This window comes from Pygoscelis adeliae, unplaced genomic scaffold, assembly GCF_000699105.1.
Source record: "Pygoscelis adeliae isolate BGI_AS28 unplaced genomic scaffold, ASM69910v1 Scaffold13, whole genome shotgun sequence".
Lineage (NCBI taxonomy): Eukaryota > Metazoa > Chordata > Aves > Sphenisciformes > Spheniscidae > Pygoscelis > Pygoscelis adeliae.
The window spans coordinates 3,199,298-3,217,628 of record NW_008824499.1 but is presented as its reverse complement, the minus strand read 5'-3'; the positions used below and the strand labels follow the sequence as shown (position 1 = coordinate 3,217,628).

The 18,331-nt window shown below is 49.2% G+C and overlaps 1 protein-coding gene across 1 annotated transcript in view; it reads right to left on the bottom strand.

Moving 5' to 3' along the window:
• Positions 1–16,091, bottom strand: part of IGDCC3 (immunoglobulin superfamily, DCC subclass, member 3) — a 95,822-nt gene extending 79,731 nt beyond the window's left edge. Inside the window, exons 1-2 of the mRNA XM_009321529.1 lie at positions 16,043–16,091; positions 15,501–15,806 (exon numbers count right to left, since the gene is read on the bottom strand). Coding sequence (XP_009319804.1) covers positions 15,501–15,806; positions 16,043–16,091 — 355 coding nt within the window. The remainder of the gene's footprint in view (positions 1–15,500; positions 15,807–16,042) is intronic.
• Positions 16,092–18,331: the final 2,240 nt, after the last annotated feature.

Genomic DNA, 18,331 nt, shown 5'->3' with positions numbered 1-18,331 from the left:
TTTCTGAAGGTAGTAAAAATCTCCAGAACGAAAATAAATTCCAAGTAGGACCAAGATTTACCACTTGAGGTTAAACATTCAAGGGAAAGCATCAGTAAGTTATTACTTTTCGTTTCGTAATAGAATGTTAATGGTGCAGCAGAGATGAGGACTATGTTTGCATCAGTCCCTATGCAAGGACAGGGCAATGATAAAAGGACCTAACCCCACCTTTTTTTGTTTCTCCCCAAAAGAGCTCTTTCCAGGCTCTCTCTCCAGGCCTTTTAGGTAGCAGCTCCCAAACATTTTGGGACTGACTTTCTCTTGGGAAGAGAAGCTGGAGCTGCACACAGGACAGTGAGAGGAAAGCAGCATTTTACCCATGCAACCCAAGGGCAGAAATTCATCTCCCTTTTGGCTACTACCTGATAGATATTCTTGCAGGGTCAAGCAACAAAATAACGACAAACTGATACCACTCCTAAACAGAAGTCTGTGGAAAATAGATCTGCAGCTCTAAGCACCAAATGACAAAGTATATGAGCTGCCAATGGAAGGAAGAAACGTCCAAGCAGCCAGGCTGCGCATGCACCCGATGGCGTGGACAAGGTCCAAGTCAGCACACGGAGGCAAGAGATAAAATGGGCAATCCCACAGCTTTTGCTCAGCTAGGCTCCCACCCCAGGGATCTGTGGGCCAGTCTCTGGAAATAGGGAGTATGTCTCACTTAGTCTGAGTAACATTACATCTGGGAGGAGAGCCGTGGAAATAAGGCACATTAATAAAAAAGCAAAGCAAATAATGGCAAAGCCGGCAAGCAATGCTGCTTCCAATAAGACACACGACGTGGACTAACCCCTACAGACCATCCAGCCACGTGCAGGGTTTAATCTGTAATGAGTGAGTACCGGTGCAATGGGAGATCTCAGTTCCCTGCCATACACAGCTCTAGTGCTGGCCTTAACTCTTCCAGCCAGGTCTGGAAACCTCCCTGGTTCTGCAAACATGCCTCCGTCTCTGGCAGGGAACACGACTGCAGTCAAACAGCACTGAGAAACACTTAAAAACACTGCCCGGTGGAAAAAGAGAAATAAGCTTGGGTCCAACCGATAGCACAAGAATTACACTGATATCCCAAAGGATATGCCAGTCGTCCCGGCTACGCTGCTGCCTCTCAGGACCCTGGGTTCACTTGCCCTCAGGAAAAATGCCACCAAAGCCAGAATTGCTAGGATGGGGTAAGGTCTTCCAGCTCCTGCCTAGTTGCTCACCATGCCAGAGCAGTCTGCTAGCCTTTCTGGGCCCTATGCCGTGAAGAAAAGCTGGAAAACAGGATGCTTACAGTCTCCAAAACCAGGAGACAACCCAAGATATCTCTTAGGAATGATCTCTAAGTTCAGATTCTGATTTTTAAACATAGTTGCTCCCAATCCAGAGATGGAAGCACATCCCATGTACCAGAGTATCCCATTTTTTTACTAATCAGTATTAAAAAACAAACAAACAAACAAACCAACCCCAAAAAACCCCAACTTATTCTCAACACCCATGTCTTGCCCTTTTCTCTGAACCACCTGGTTTGGACCCTGTCAGAGTCAGAAGACTGCATTAACCAGAGCTGATGTACTAACCCATCAATTCTGCACTCCTCTGAGATGTTGCCTTCAAGCTCATTATCCAAAGCCTAAATTGCAAAGAATTAGAGACCTTCACTCTGCGTACCAGCAGGAAAAGGAAAATAAAAAAAAAATAATAAAATTCACTAGCCCACGATCTAATTAGGAAAAAAACTTCCAGTCCTGAAGCGTTTGTCAGTTTTTCATCCTGCAGAATGCATACTAATACCCTCTCCCCTGCACGCTGCGTGGGACTGCCATTACGCTGCTTCCATAACATGTCAGAAGTGATCAGCATTAGGCCTTCCTAATGTGTCTCAGAAACAATAGCAATTACAGAGTCGTCCATTCATATCTAAAGGCTTACCAGACTACAACTTCCCTCAGGAGGCTAAAGACATTTCATTGAAGCAATTATATTTATGTAGCATTAAAGTACTTTCTTTAAAGCCACGGCAGTTACCTTCTTGCATTAGAAGCAGAGCAGTAACGAGGTGCCCTCTCACCCGATCCGAACTCCTCCAAGCATATTTTTTTGCCTGTTTAAAGATTGCTAACACACACACTTTGGGGTCTTTGCTGCCTTATTTTTAATGTTATTACACTCCCTTACCCAAGGGATCTCACATGCAGATTGGAGCCCATTTACATGACAAGGGACCAGAATGGAAGAAGCTCATCAGTTTATTCAGCTTTCCCAGCTCTCCTCATGTCATCGAAGACCTTGTGATGTCTGGCAATGCCGTGAAGCACCAACTTTCAGCATTTCGCAGCTCTGTCAGCCTTAGCTCTCGTTATGTTAAAAGCCAGAGGTTTTCAAGCGTTTTTTTCTCCACAAATCACAAATGCTAGAAACATGACTTAAGTGTATCATAACAGCTGAAAGTCACTAGACAAGCTAAAGGAACTAATAATTTGTTACATTTTAATACCAAGAATTCAAAACAAGTATTATGATTTTAGGAGAGGAAAGACAGCTCAACTCAGGTTTTGAGTGCTGGAAGCTGTCAATATAGCACATTATTTATTTTCCACTTCTTTCCCCTTTTCTTACAGGAAGCCAAGCAGCTCTCTGGAAATACTCCACCTATGAATTTCACAGCACGCATTGAAAAAATCGAAATGTGAAGCCTTGGCGTGACGTCTCAAATCTCTGCCATTCAACAGCTGATCATATTTTCCCTTTGAGTTGCACCAGCTGCACCCTACCGGCACGCCTGGCTTGCGCGGGGCTGCCGGCAGCAAGTTCGGCAGCCAGGATCCCAGCTTGAAGAGACATTTCCCTCAAAGCAAACGCTGCACCTAGCTCTGATAGACAGGGAGGATTTTTCTAGTGCTTGAAGCACTAATAAGAGGAACAGATTCCTTGTGTTTGACCAACATTTCTTTGGATCTGGGCTCTCCATCTTCCTTCCTGAGCTCTTTGCGTTGGAGAGCAAGAGCTATCATGACTCTGCACCCCAGTGCTGCCCAGCTCAGGATCCCGAAAGGATCACCCAGCGCCTCACCTATCCTTTTTGGGTAAGAAACCAGCAGCCTGAATTTTGCAGCTGGCAGAGCATCTTGCAGGCACGAAACCTAACCCCATCCCTCCTGCCTCCTTGGGTCCTTCTGGGGATGCCACAAGACTGGACCGGCTCCTGGCCACCTTGCCACGTTGCAGCCAACCACTGTACTGGCCTAAGGATGAACTTGTTGCCATGGCAGGAGTCGAAGCATGCATTGCGCTGCTGGCATGGCGGCGAGCGGCAGCATGGAGCGCCGGCTGCTCCTCCGCAACGGCTTTTTGTTGTTCCTTTCTCACCGAGGCGGCCCCACCACAATGCGCCCATCCTCTCGCCGTGCTGGAGCAGCCTGGCAAAATCCAGCTGACCGTAAAGCACAGCAGCACCGTGGCTGAGGGCCCAACATCGCATTTCTCTGCTGCAAACTCTGCCTCTTCCCTGCCTGCTGCAAGGCACAGCATGGGAAAGCAGACCCCACTGCACAAGGTGAGCCTCCCGCTGCAAACACAGGACATAAAGGGATGCCAAAGTTTTGAGGCGGGAGCTCTGTCCAATATAGAGAAGGAGATTTTAAGTGAGGGGAAACAGCATCACTCAAAAAGGAGGTTGTCTCCAGCTAATGCATTTCCTCACTGCTGCTGGGATGTTTGTCACAGGACAGGCTTAGCTCGACTGCTGGGTAGTGCCTTTTAAAACTCCCTTACAGCTTTGATGAGCCTTGCTAAAACTAAGGGCATCTCTCATTCATACACTAATTAAAGGCAGGCTCAAAAGAGGTTGGTATCCCTCATCGCTGCAGATTTTAACAAGGCGAAATACAAAGGTGGACTTAAAAAATAAAAGTAATGCTCCTTCCTGAGCAGCGGTTTCAGTGCCTCGGAGATTACAAGACAGCCCTGCTCTGTGTGTCAGCAAGCCTTTCCAAAATAATGAGCCTGCTTCCGTCCAACGTCCCAAGCAGCTCCTGTTGCACTGGAGAAATGAGCAGAAAGGTATTATGGGCTCACACTCACCAGATGGATGTCCTGCTTTGTTCTCCCCTTACAGAAAACCCTACACATACAGTTTGGATTATCTTCATTGTAATTCTAATCACCACCTCTCTGTAAGGGAGGGAGGGAGGGAGGGATCCTTGCCTCGGTCAGGAGAGCTAATTAAAAGTTGTGAGTCATCCAGACTTCTCCGCACATTGGAAATGCTTTTGGAAGATCAGGTAATCTCTCTTTCTTGGGGGAACCTAGTTAGCAAAAGAAAAATTAAGCGGGCTTCCCTTGGGCAGGGAGCTGTACAAGAACAAATCCCGTTTCCCCCGCGGGATGTGGCAGCATGAGTTGCAGAGGTGCTTCAAACGTATGCAAACTACACTTTAAAACAGAAAGGCTTGTACGTGTTCCCCAGCACAGAAACACAAACACCTCCTGTGTACGTATACCCACACTGGCTTTTAAAACTCATTGTCTAAGAGGCTTTTGCATACGAATATACGATGCAGGGACCTCTGCCTTCTCCTAAAAGAATTTCTGAACCTTCTGGCTGGTTCCCGGATGGTTGGGTACAAGCTCAAAGGTCTCACAAAAGCCTCATGAAAATCGGCAGCCGGCAGCAACACAAGGTCCATGCGGTACCCCAACTCCTTGACCCTGATTAGCCACAGAGCAATTGGTGCTGAGCAGCACGCCCAGAGGGAACCGGCCTCCCCAGACCCGCTGTGGTGGGAACAAGCTGCCCATGCTGATAACGAGCTCTGACAGCTTCAAGTGGGGTCAGGGCCCCCCGCACCAGCTCGGCGCAGACAGTCTGCGGGTGATGGGCCCCCAAACCCAAAGGGGCTGGAAGGAGCTGGGGAGCACCAATGCCTCCGTCCCTGATTCCTGGAGATACAAGGGCATTGGGAGAGTTGCCCGAGGTCACACGGGACAGCAGTAGCGGGAGCCAGGCTTCCCAAGGCATCAACAACCACACTGCTTCAGCTAAAATGGTCGAGCCTGAATCCTTAAAACTAGCACCTAGGCTCTCTATTTAAGATGTTGACCAGTCCCTGTCATTTAGAGGTGCTGGGTGCCTGCAGAGGCTGAGCCCTCGTGAAGGTCTAGAGCACCCATGGTTGTGCCAAGGGACAAGGAGGCTGTTTTCTCTTTGGCTACCATAAAATTAAAAAAAAAAAAGATTTTTGTTGTTATCCGTCAAATGGCCTGTCCAGCATGCAAAGAGCCTCTTTCACTTGGGCAACAAGTGCTGCTCTTCCCGCTCCCTACCACAGACAGGAGAAATCGGGCAGAGACCGCTGCTGGGGTGGGGAAGGAGGGAGAAGGAGTCTTAGCTAACTGTATCCTCAGGGCTGGCAAAACTCAACTGTGTTCATACAACCGGGCAGCCTGCCGCCCTGCCACCCCAGGCATGAGGCAATGCCCTGCAGAGCCATTGCAGGGCCAGGGCACGGTAGGCACAGGGCTTCTCAGGGCAGAGGGAGCGTAGCTGGTACAGCCCCATGTGTGGCCTGGAGCATCACCTCCACATCCCCCTTCTTGCAAAGGTCTCTCTAATGCAGCAGAAGAATTTGAAGACAGAATTTTCCCAATGGTCATAAAATGTCTCCAAGTGTTATTACCTATAGGCTCAATTAAAATAAATTATTTTTATAAAGATTTGTTTCTTTTCTCTCCCCTCTTTTTTTTTGACAGAGAGAGTTTGAGCTGACCCCCTTGGGGCCCTGCCTCTCCTCTCCTCCTGAGCATTAGGACCACTAAAGAAAGATGCACTCAGGACTTTCCCTCCCATCCCTTTACACATTGCCGTGGGAAACCATGGTGAGCTCGAAGTGGACGCTGCTCCGAGCAAACAAAGTGCCTCGGCAAGTACCCTCACCTCGGCAGGAGCTGCCACGCCAGGGACCAAAGGGATGCGGCCGCATTGCTTGGCCATTCAGGGCAATGTCACCGCAGAGAGCTCAGGATGAGAGCAAACCCCTGGATGGAGGCTGAACATCCCATTGCCCTCTGGGGAAGATGCTGAGCTGCAGGGAAAAAACTGGTAATGGGCAAACCACACCAAGGAACGAGGGGAAACAGGGGACTGCTGCTTCCGTGTAATCATTTGGGAGGTTAGCTCAGTACCATAAATCCGTTTCGGTTCAAATCTATTTAGCCTTTGCTTCATGGGAACCCCACAGACCCTGGAGAACCCTCTTGGCAAAAGGACACTCCAGTTGATGCTCCTACCTTTCTGCCCAAGGCAAATCAAACCAAAAATAGACATGATGTATTTCTACCACCAAAACAATCTGCAAACTGATTTTAACTGGCACAGCTTGGGGACCTGGATATTTGCAACCAGCTCATCCCAAATACACATTAGCTCTGACTTTTTGTTGTATGTGAAGACTTGGGCAAACCTGACTCATGTTTCTTCGATGCTCAGTGAAGCCATGAACCCAGCTTGCACACCCTTGGCTTTTCGTTGTCCCTCCTGCTGCATCCATGACATCCCCTTTGATGAAAGTTCACTGTCCCCCTTCCCTCTTTGATACCTCCTCCAAATCAGCATTCCTCTGCAGTCTCAGCAAAGCAGTGCAATCCCTGGTAGGGCAAGCTATGGCCTGAGATGAGGATGGGCATCATCCTGCCCAGAGAGATGGGCAGGGAAGGCACTGCACTGCGCTCAAAAGCCACCACCTAATTTGCAGTGCCATGCTCCAAGATGAGCCATGCAACTGAAGAAACACAAGCTCCTGCTGCTGGCCAAAAACATCTCACAGGGATCATCCATGACAGCAGGTTTGCTGTCCCTGCCCCTCCTGGGCACAGCAGGCAGGAAAACACTTCGTTTTTCCTCAATGAATAAGCACAGAAGTATCGATCAAATGCAGCGGAGTACAATGCTGCAGCTGAAGTATGCACACACTGAGCCTTTTCTGCTACCGCAACACCACCACTCATTTACACACCAGCAGCCTAAAACTATCTCTTTTGTACACCCAAATTGATCCTCACTCTTAATTAGTGCTCTCAGTTGCAGCAAAATTTCATTTGTTTCTTCCAAACGTGGCCTGATCCATTGTCCCTCTCCCATGACCCATGAAAATTAGTCATTGAGCTCAGTGACAGTGGTAAGTGTGAAATGCAGCATCAAAGGGACATAATGGGGGCCTCTTGGGACTGACAAAAAAACACCATTAATCAAGGCATGCTCAAGAGGTGCCAACTTACTGAGGCATGTGAGTGGCGCCAGTCCCAAGGGCAGGCCCTCCCGTGGGAGGCTGCATGTAAAGGGATGTGCAGGCACAGGAGAGCTCCCCACCACCCCGAGGACCGCAGCCTGCCCCAGGCAAGCGGGTGCGTGCGGGGCGGAACAGCTACCCCAGCATCACTGCTCCCTGGGCAGATGGTCTCTGCTCTGCACCCCGAGGACCGCAGCCTGCCCCAGGCAAGCGGGTGCGTGCGGGGCGGAACAGCTACCCCAGCATCACTGCTCCCTGGGCAGATGGTCTCTGCTCTGCATGTCCTGAGGATTTGTCCACCTGCTTTCCAAAAGAGGTTACGGAGCCATGCTTTTGCAGGCAGCTTCTTGGTTTAGAGAGCGGGGACGGAGCTTGTCTCGTGATACCCAATGCACTGCTTTAACTGTGTCTGTGGTCCCTACTACTGTCAGGAGCGATGTATGGGACACCACACCAGATCAGGAGGGAGATGTCAGCATCTCCATCTGTGTTTCCAGAGTTAACACGAGAGCCTGCAGACTCCCAGAGCCAAACACATGACATTGTCCGTCCAGCAGCACCCTGCACTGACCCCTTGTGTGATCCCAGGACCAAGCTAAGGGGGAAGGCACAGACTGCACAGGCAGACCAGAGTGGTGTGGAAGCTGCAGCAAAATCACCCGGGGAATTATCCCAGGGATCGGGGCCTGGGAGCCCTACGGACAAACCTGCGCAGGTACAAAGCCAGGGCAGCCCCGCAGCCAGTAAAGACAGCAGTGGGGCAGCTGAAAGGGTAAGGGACCTATTTTAGCTGGTCGGGGCAGAGAGAGTTTTAACATCAGAAAACCAAAGCAAAGAGGTAAATCTCTGCAAAATTCAAACCTCCATGGCAAAGCAGTGTGTTTAAACCCTCTCCTGCAAATCCATGTCATTAAACAGAGTAACTTGGACTCTGCAAATCCAAATGACTCTCACTTTCAAGGTCCTGCATTCAGAAGCCCACAATGGAGAACAATGAGGTAGAGAAAAAGCCGAGGATCTTGACGCCGCATTCAGAAGGCCATCTGGTCTGGCCAGCACAGCCAGCGCTGGGAACAGGCAGCGTCGTGGGTTGAGATTTAATCTGAGCCACTTATTGAGTGACCTCAGGCGAATCGTTTGACCTCCTTTTGCCTCAGTCAACCCAACTGTAAAATTGGGTTTAAAGCAAGAACCTCTCTGAAAACCATATGCTGTGCCTAGGAGGAGTGGGAGTAGATTCCCTTCCCAGCAACAGGGCTGCGATGGTGGGTAGAGCCAAAACCGGAGTGGAAGAGGCAGTGCACGGAGCGGGGATCCAGCATCCCTCAGCATCGGGAAGCTCTGGCTGACGGCTCTCCCAGGTCTCATCCTGCCATCCCTGGGAAAGCAGCTTAGGGGACTCACCCCTAAGAGGGGATTTGTGAGGTCTGCCCTTGCTCATATCAGTACTGCACCCAAAGGCCCCAAACATTCAAAGCGGGGTCCCCAAATCCCAATCTCATAGCAGGCAGCCTGCTGTGGGCAGGGATCAGCACAAAAGACATGGCCCTGACAAAATCAGGTATCTTTCTCTACAGCTTCTGTGCCCTTTTATTTATTTACATATTTTGCTGTTTTCAGTAACTGTGGGTTACAGCCATGACCAGAGCTTCAAGGCAAACACAGCGATGCTTTCCTTTAACTCGCTGGTTACCCACTAGATCAAGAGCATTGATTGCTCTGGTCAAAAGCCCCCAAAAATCGATTCCTACTCACAGCCTTGCCAATGAACAGCGGCAGAAAAACAGCCCCCCTCTCACCTGGGCATCAGCCTTTCCCCGGCACTGCACGCACTTAGCCTCTTGGCAGGCTTGCAGGGAAGCGTCGGCGCATATGAAACACAATCCCCAGCTAACGCGGGTCCCCTGTAAACCCAAAATAGCATCTTGCCCCTCCCAAGATGCTCGCAGGGGTGTGCAAACGATGGCACTGAGGTAAACCTACCCTGGGTTCAGAGAAGGGAAACTGAGGCACAGATCGGTGTTACTGGCCACACCACAGTGACTGGGTCAGCCAGCTGGGACCCGTATAGGGCAGTATGAGAGTGAAAGCCATATATAACCATCACGCCATCACCAGCCCACTGGAAAAACAACCGTATAACTAGTAGCATTACAAATCCTTAAGCTGAGATAAGCCTAAGTACATAAAGAGCTGCTCTAGGTGACAGCACTGAAGAGATCCTGGGGTGAGGACTGCAAGCAGAAGACTAAGGTAGCAGAGACCTGCCCTGGCCCCATGCTTCAAGGAGGGGCTGGAGCAAAGCAGCAGCCGGAGGAACAAGCAGCGTGCAAGCACATGAGGCTGAACACCACGCTGTCTCCACAGAGCTGCCTGCACAGGTACTGGCAGAGCACCACCCGGTGTTAAAAACGCAGGCAGCAAACTCAGGAGCAGCCTCGTGCTGCAGGCACGGGCTGCAGAAATGTCAGAACTTCCTCAGCTGTGCTCCAAGAGTTAATTGAGACAAATACCTCAACAGTGCTACCATTAATGAAATTCTTCTGATATATTTCCCCTGAGCTTTCTATAAATGACTAAGTGACATTACTGCCTGCAGTGCAAACCCCCTATATGAGAGATAACATTGCTGGAGCTAAGGTTGGCGCATCCACGTTAGAAGCCTTGCGGAGAAGTGCAAGATGATATTTAAATAACTATCACACTGCTAAGAAATGAGCAGCCAAAAGAAATATGGTCTTATAATGTGCTCAAGTCTCAGGATGAATCCTGGCTGTTACATGCAGACGCTGAAATGCAGTGGGTGGTAAGTGACAAACTCTTTTCCTCCTGCAAACCTACTAAAATTCCCCATCAAATCTCTCCGATCTCCTCCCAGTGACTCCTCTATTTGTACATTTGTTTTGCAGCACACACAGGGCCAAATACTGCAACAGTACAGATGTGAGAGGCAGCATCACGTGAGCCAGCATGTCCCAGAGGCAGCCAAAAGAGCTGATGGAAGGAAATAACCCACTCGCCCATCATATCCATCCCCTGCAAACCTCTCACAGTCTTTTTGCTTTACTTAATTTCATTTTCTTTCCCTTTTTTTTTTTTTAGTAATTCCTCATGGGTGTTTTTCCCCTCTGAGACCCACTGCTACAAGCCCAGAACCTGCTCTGGGCTTACCAAGAACCATGAGCGTTCAAAGTGCAGACAATAAAGAAACATCACTGGCATCAGGACTGAGCCCTTATGCTCAGCATTTGGGAAGAAAGGGCACTAAATACAAGCAGAGCCACAACTGGAAAAAAAACCATCTTGTTTGTGGATGGAGGAAACTTGGCATGCAACACCAGGGGTTAAACTGCAATAAAATGCAAGTGACCATTAGCCAAAAGTTCCTGGGAGTAACACGTCTCCAGAGCCGCAAACCGACACCAGGGCACTTGCTTTAAAAGCGTACCTTTACCTCCAGCACATGTTTTGCACCACTAAAACGTGTCATCACAGAAGTATCCCGCTTCCAACTGCAGAAACAGGTTCACTTGATCTAAGCACAAGCTATAGGTCTCTGCTGACAATACGGATACTGTGCGCACACAAGAAAAACCAACAGCAAACCCACGTGTTTAAGGTCTGCCTTGATGTTTTGAGCTGGGACTCGCAATCTGCATCCAAGCAGTGGCATTGCCCAGGAAATACCTTGGTGACAACTTTGGTGCCACCTTATTTAAACCTTAATTTAAAATGCTAACTTCATAATGAGTGGAACAAAACTGTGTAAAAACATTTCCCACTCTAATCCTGGTTTGATCCCCCCAGTATGGCCTTCTTTTGTAATTACATCCCTTTGTGATCTCACTCTAATGCCTTGTATTGTGACCCATAAAATAATCAGCCCCCTTTGTCTCTCCCTAATCCTTTTAGACTTCCTTCTTGTCTCTACGCTCTTATAAATGCTGCCATTATTTGGGCTCAGCAGCTCTTCCCACCACCCCAGAGCCTGGAAAAGGGGCTGCAGGTTAAACCCTGAATATATTCTGTGCAGAGGAGCTGAAACGATGGGAAGATCTTTCCTGCTTTAAGAACCCCGCAATTCCCAACCTCCTCCCCTAGCCACACAGCTTGGCAGGGAAACCAACTTGCAAGCATGCATATGACCAGACCTCCCTCCTTTTTGTACTTTGCAGATGACCTTGAGACCCTTGGCCTGGAGGTCGCAGCGGCCAGCATGTTTGCAGTGAGAGCATGCTTGGCCCCAGGCTGGGCGAGAAGAGCTGCTGCTGCTGTCTGCAGGGATCAATGCAGAGAAGAGACATAACATCTGCTTTGTCCGGGCTATCAATCCTGCCCTCCTGCAAGCAGGGTAAGTGCCATGGATGGCCAGACACAGTGGGATGGAGGAGCGGGATTTGGGGCAGGATGCAGAAGGGAAGGGGGTAAGAGAGCAGAGGAGGGACGCGTGGTGCTAAGCTTGGCTACAAAACAGTCCCCCCGCAGCAAGACAATGAGGAAAGCATCTTTACAAGCCCAGGTATCTCCAGAACTATTCTCAGGTCCCACAGTACTTCAAATATTGGGCAGGTCCATTTCGCCAAGCTTCACGAAACTTCTTTGGCTCTAAGTTGCACAATTGACTTACTTTCCCTCTTTCCTGTTTTTTATAGCACCAGATCAAACAGGAAAATTGCTACTCTCAAGCCGGATGCATGCAGAGTCTGATCCGATACCCAGTTTGATGGTGATTTCCAATTAGCGGTAACTGCTTGTTATTGAGTGATATAATCAATGGGTCTTACTCCACCGGCCGGGCTGTGATTTATGACGATGCGGAGCCAGCTCCATCAAATTACAACATCGGCAAAAAGGACTGGAAATGCCACGAGACATCACAATCAGAGTCAAGTAAGGCCAAGTTAAGCAGAGAGTGGTGATGAGGAGAAAGGCGGCTGCGTTTTGGGGAGCTCACCTTCCAAAGGAGTGGACTCTAGCCATTACTGTTGCTCAGAGGGTATCTTCATCCACAGACAGCAAAAGCGTGCATCAGCTTCTGGCATGCACAAGGGAAATACAGCTCCTCAAAGAGACCCGTGAAGACACAGCCAAGCAGTGCCTCCAGAGAGCACTCTGCCTACGAAACTGATTTTAATTAAGACAGCTCGGACTCAGGCGAAATTATGAAACTGTCATTAGGAGAAAGAAAAGATCTGTATTCAATAACCTGATCAGATTATAAAAACATGTTGCATTCCACAACCTTTTAAACTAACACAGCAGGGTTTGAACAGACGCAGAAACAGCAACCGAAAAAATTCCAACCGGCGTGTTAGGCAGAGGGTGGAAATGCCGAGGGCCTCCGCTCGACTCAGTCACGCGTAGGCTTCTTGCACACTTGTACTTGTTCAAAAGAAGGTTACGCTACAAAAATATCAATGTGTTTAGCACCTGACCTGCCAATCCACAAACCAGCCAAGGTCCACCTTCCTCCGCTGAGCATCTTTGGTTAATAATGATGACATACAGAAACTCCCCTGAATTTTAGTTAAATAAATTTAAGGAGTCAATTTTTAGGACGAAGGTTTTACGAAGTGCCCGCTCCATGGGGAAACTGCATGCACCTCAAGCCCATCGGGGCTGCATGTGCAGCGGCTGAGAGAAGCATATTCTTCCAGTTAAATTTTACTCAATGCCAAGTGTTGAAGTAAATTTGAAACATAAAAATATGATATCCAGCTCACATTTCCTGAATGCAAATATGTACATTCCTCTGAGCCAAGAAGATTATATTCCAATACAAAGCCAGGGTCTGTAACGGTGATATGAGATTAACAGCCTGCCTTTGAAGACAGCGAAAAGTGCAGCAGAGCTCTCGAGGGGCTCCGGTCTGTCAGATCCCTTTTATTCCTCAGTAGCACGGCCTTGATCAACTTTCAAGATTTTTGTTTGTGAAAGGTTTCTATTTCTCCTTTGCTTTTGTGTTCAGATGTCAGGCTCAGAGGGAAGAAGAGATCAGCATTGGGATGAGGTTTTACCCACTGGCAGTATTTACTCTGCTTTGCAAAGGTCTGCTTAGCACTTGGTTTTGGTTTTTCCTTCCAGGCAGCCGGCACCCATTTCTTTGATGCAATGGTCCCCTCATCTCTAAAATGGGGATAATTACCCTCCTCCTTTGTTTGACTTGCTTATTGGGACTTGGGGCAAAGAAAATCGCTATTACTTGTGTGTAACCACCCTGAGACGTGGGGGCTCGAGGGTACAACTGTGATTCATTCTTAGGAGATTTCATCTATGTTTAAGCCGAGTCCTAAGTGCACGTGCATGCTCCCGCGGTTCAGGCACAGCGGGGGAGCTCGCCCTGAGCAGCAGGTTACATTTGCCCACAACATCCTGTTTTATTCCCATTATCCGCAGGCATCTGTGGCACTGAGGCCAGGTGCCCCGTGTTTTGTGCTGGCTTCACCCAGACCTTTTCTCAGGGCTGGCAAGAAACCAAGCCTGAAGCCAGAACAGAGTCCAGAGCATTTTCAACACAATCCCTTTTTCATTTTGATTCACACGAAAACTACAGCTACAAAAGGAAACGCTATTCAGGTACACACAGCACATCACATACATATTGATGTAGGAGCCAAGATAACAGTGTTTATTGACAATCCGCTATCCCAAAGGTAATTCCTCCGGCTCTCATGTCGCCTGTTTACAGGTCCAAGAAGTTTGACATTGTGCCTGTGCGTCAGCCAGCTCCCAGCTCATAAATGCCAGAGCCATTCACCAAAAGTGCTCCAAGGTTTAGCACCACAAGACTGACGAGTTTGAGATCCAGCTGCTAATCTGGCATGGACCCAAAGCCCTTGGCTCCTGGACAATGTCACTTCTTACACTACTGAAAAGCTAGGTTTGCAGATGGCCACTTCATGCACTCGGGGACTGTTATACACAAGGGCTGGAGTGTTCCCTTGGTAGGCTGCCAGCCGGCCCTGGCGCTGCAGGGAGCGGGCGGCAGCTCTCTGAAAGGCCCCCCAGTTTGGGGAGTGCAGCCAGGGGAGCGCAGCCAGGGGAGCCTGGCCCCAGACTTTGCCGTAGACTTTTCCTGCTTTGCACCAAAAAATCACAGTGCGATTTACAAATGCAACAGAAGTGGTAGTAAGTGGCTTGCACAGAAAGAAGAGTGGTAGCCATCTCCCAGACAAGTTGGAGAACCCTTCAGTAAAACTTATTTAACAAGCCAGCATCGAGCCAGGTCTCGGGGCCGTACCGGACACCCGTCCTCACACCTGTATATAAATTACACCCAGCAGCAACTTCTGGTTGAATGCAAAGAGGATTAGTGGCTCCACCCCCAGAGCCCACAGACAGTCTGTGGGCAAAGCTGGCAGCCAACACAACAGGGACAGAAACCACCACACCACCTCAGCTCTGCCATCAGTCCTGGGACAAACACAAACCAGCAACCAGAGCCAGCAAGGGGGAACCCAGCAGCCTGCGTGGCAGGAGACCCAACAGGACCAACTGCTCTGACCGTGGTGATGCAATGGGCCAAGCTGGGTACCGTGCAGGGCTAGAGTCACAGCCTGCCCTGTAATTCTTCCTCCCCCACCTTTAAATTTCATTCCCTCGCTGACATTTTCATCTCTTTCCTCCTCCAGGCTCCCCCACCAGACAATCTGTCTGGTGTTGTTAGCCTTGCCCCCAAAGGCACTGCCACGCTGGGTAGTAAATAAGACCTTGCTGCCTCCACACTGCCTGCCTTAAATAACAAAATGAAAGAAACCATGACCTTCAGAAGGTCTTCGCCTATGGTTTGGAAAGCGCTGCCTGCCAAGCAGAGCCCAGACATGCTGCAAAGCAGAGGGGCTTCCAAACCCACCACGGGGGATATACAAACCATGGACTATTTCACCGCATGTCTTTAACATAACTTATCCCTCCGAGACAGGGAATTTACTGCTAGAAGGTGGCTTTTAGTTTTCTCCTCCTGAGAAGGCTGATTAGCTCTTCTTTCACACCTGGACGGCTACGCAGATTAGATGCCAGCCAGATCCCCACACCAGCTCCAGGTTCTTTTTTCTCTTTCCCCTCTTTAATCCTCTCTCCCTGAACACCCAGCACCCACCACGCTGCTCTCCTGCTTCCCGGCAAAGCCAGGGCCCCTGGCGGGATGGCCCCATGAGGTGCAGGTGGGACGATGCCCGTACTTACTTGCTGCCTGAATCTTTGCCTTCCGGCTCACCACCAGCCCATAGTGGTTTTGCGCCATGCAGTCGTACTCGCCTTCATCTGAGGACCCATCTCCCCGGACCCTCTGGAAGCGGGAGACGTAGAGCGACCCATTGGCCAACATGAAGGCATTCTCGCTGTCCACGATCATCACGCCATTCTTCCGCCACGTGATGGTGATGGGCTGGATGCCCTCCACCTGGCAGTAGAGGATCAAGGGTTGCTCCTGCACAGCTATGTCATCACTAGGCTCCACAACAAACGCCAGCTCGGAGGAATGGCCAAAATCTAAAATGAAGAGAGAAGGACAGAGTCAGCAGTGTGTCCACAAGAAGCAGCAAGAACCCACTGCTAAGGCAGCTAACAGGGGATGGTGAATACATTTTGGATAGAGTGGGCTACGCTGGGGATACAGGGTGCAAGCGTTTTGGAGAAACATGAAACCCTTGGGCATGCTTTGCCTCCCAAGGCTTTGCTATCAAAATCTCGGGGTGCAGTTTCCAAAGGCACAAACAGGCACAGACCTTTGAGGCTGCGTTTGGAGACTCCAGTGAAGGGGACGGGCAGGCACATCCCTCCGGTGCCTTGCCAAACCCCAGCTCCGCTTCATACCCCACTGGAGATTGCCTCTTCACCTCCCTTTGCAGGGAAACAGCAATACAGAATAAAAACTTGCACAAGCGTGGGGCAGTGCTTACTTCACATCAGCCATTCCCACCCCAGGAGCAGAAGTTTACACCAGTTCAAGAAATCCACTCCTCTCCCCCATGTAACCAGGTAGAGAGGGGGCTGCGCCATGCCCCAGACCCGTTTGCAGCACAGCCGGCGGGGGTGAAGAGGGGGATCGGCAGCTCCCTATTCAGACCATATTGCCACCGGCATCTTTGCGACGCTTCTCCCGCTTGGCAGAGCGGGAGGTTGTTTGCCTCTCCACGTAACACCATGCCCTTCTGTCACTTTGGTCTCTCTCACGCTGTAACAGGCAAAGGATGGTGCTATTCAGTCCTTAATGAAGAGCAAGTTAAGCACCGAAATACAAATGCACAATGTTCTGGCTCAGCGACACAAAAGGTTTCTTGCAAAGCAATTACACTAAATGACGTCCAGGAGAGATAAGTTACTGCAGAATTTGTATCAACAATAGGCAAACCCTCGCTTCCCATCATACAGATACATACTAATTTACTTCTTTTGCCAACAGTACGTTTAAACACTCTGTCTTTGGCATGTTATGCTTCACTTGGTCCAGCACACCTTTTTAGGGTATAATTTGCCATACAGTCATGATTAGTCGCTACAGAAGATGACAGAAATAGAGCTATTGTTTAAAGATTAGCCCAAAACACACGCTGACATGAAAGACAAAAAGCGACCAAGAAACAGGAGTCATATAAATATTTGAACGGTGTAAATGCAGGGATGGAGGCGAATTTTTTTTTTAAAGAGCAGCAATGGAGAAGAAATTCCAACAGAGTAAGAAAACTACAATTTCATTCGAACACGGGGAAAGCCTTTCTAACAGTTCTTTTGTGCAACAGCCCCTCGATGGGTGGAGGTTTCCAGCTGCTCAAACCTGCGATACAGCTTCTCCCCTCTTTCATGGGCTCAGGGGGACCGACTCCACAGCTGTTCACAGAATCGGGACACATGTGGGCAATTTCTCTTGGCGAACACCAACCACAGCACAGTCTTTGTAATGCCTGTCCCTAATACAGATCCCACCACACTAGGCTCAAAAACAGAGTGGAGGGCAGATCGTTAATGCATGGTAAAAATAAAAGGGATGAGAAGAGGCAGTTATCCTAAAGAAAAGGAAGAAAAAAAAGGCTGTCTTTTCTGCTCTGCAAACCCAGTGAGATTTTTTTCTTTCTTTCTGTAAATCCCCATTGCTTTCTACAGCAACTTAAATTGGATTACGGGGGATAAACATTGAGTGCAACCTGAGCCGAGGCAGATGGACGGAGCAGACAAAGAAGGCAGGGGTAGTGCATGGCAGGTCAAAGGTACTGCTGTCAAGGTATGAGTGTGTGCAGGGAATGGACAAACTCTACTTAGTGACAGACACCTAAAACACACACTTTATTAACCCATTAAGTCTTAAAATGTCAGGCTAGCTCCAGCCATCTCAATGATCTATCGCTCACTGTGACTTCTTTTTTATGAAATAGCCCTGGGGTCCTCTCAGCAAGTTAGACTACAGCCAGCACAAACCCATCAATTACTTTTTTTTGTGAAAATTAAGGAATTGGATGAATGCTCCGCATTTTTCTGCAAAGTGGCCAGAGTCTCCACAGCACCTACCATGCCGGGGCCCCATTCCCTGCATGGGCACTCCTGGGAGTTAGGTAGGATAAGGACCCTCGCGTCCTGACTCCCCACTGAACCGAGGGGGACTTCTGACTCCAGAGAGATTGAACAGGATTCCAGGATTTAACCTAACAGGCAATCAGAAAAAATCCCTAATGAAATAAATGCCCCATCTTCCCCCAGCTCCCCTGTACTCTTAGATAAAACAGCTTATTATTATATGTACAATAAAAGGAAGAATCAACATAATTACATGCCCTTCCCACAATAGCTGTCATTATAATAACCATCATTAAGGCCTGTGATTGGAGATAATCATGTTTACCTCCACAAACATTCGGTCTGCATCCTAACTCCAGGCTGCGCAAGTAGCAGAAGTGATGACACTCATAATTAGGACCAGTGCCCTCAGACACACGCCGGGGTGGGGGTGGACACTGCCTGGTCCTGGGGTCTCCTCGGGCTGTAGTCGAGAGCGTGATTGCGCCTCAAGGTGTGACACTGTG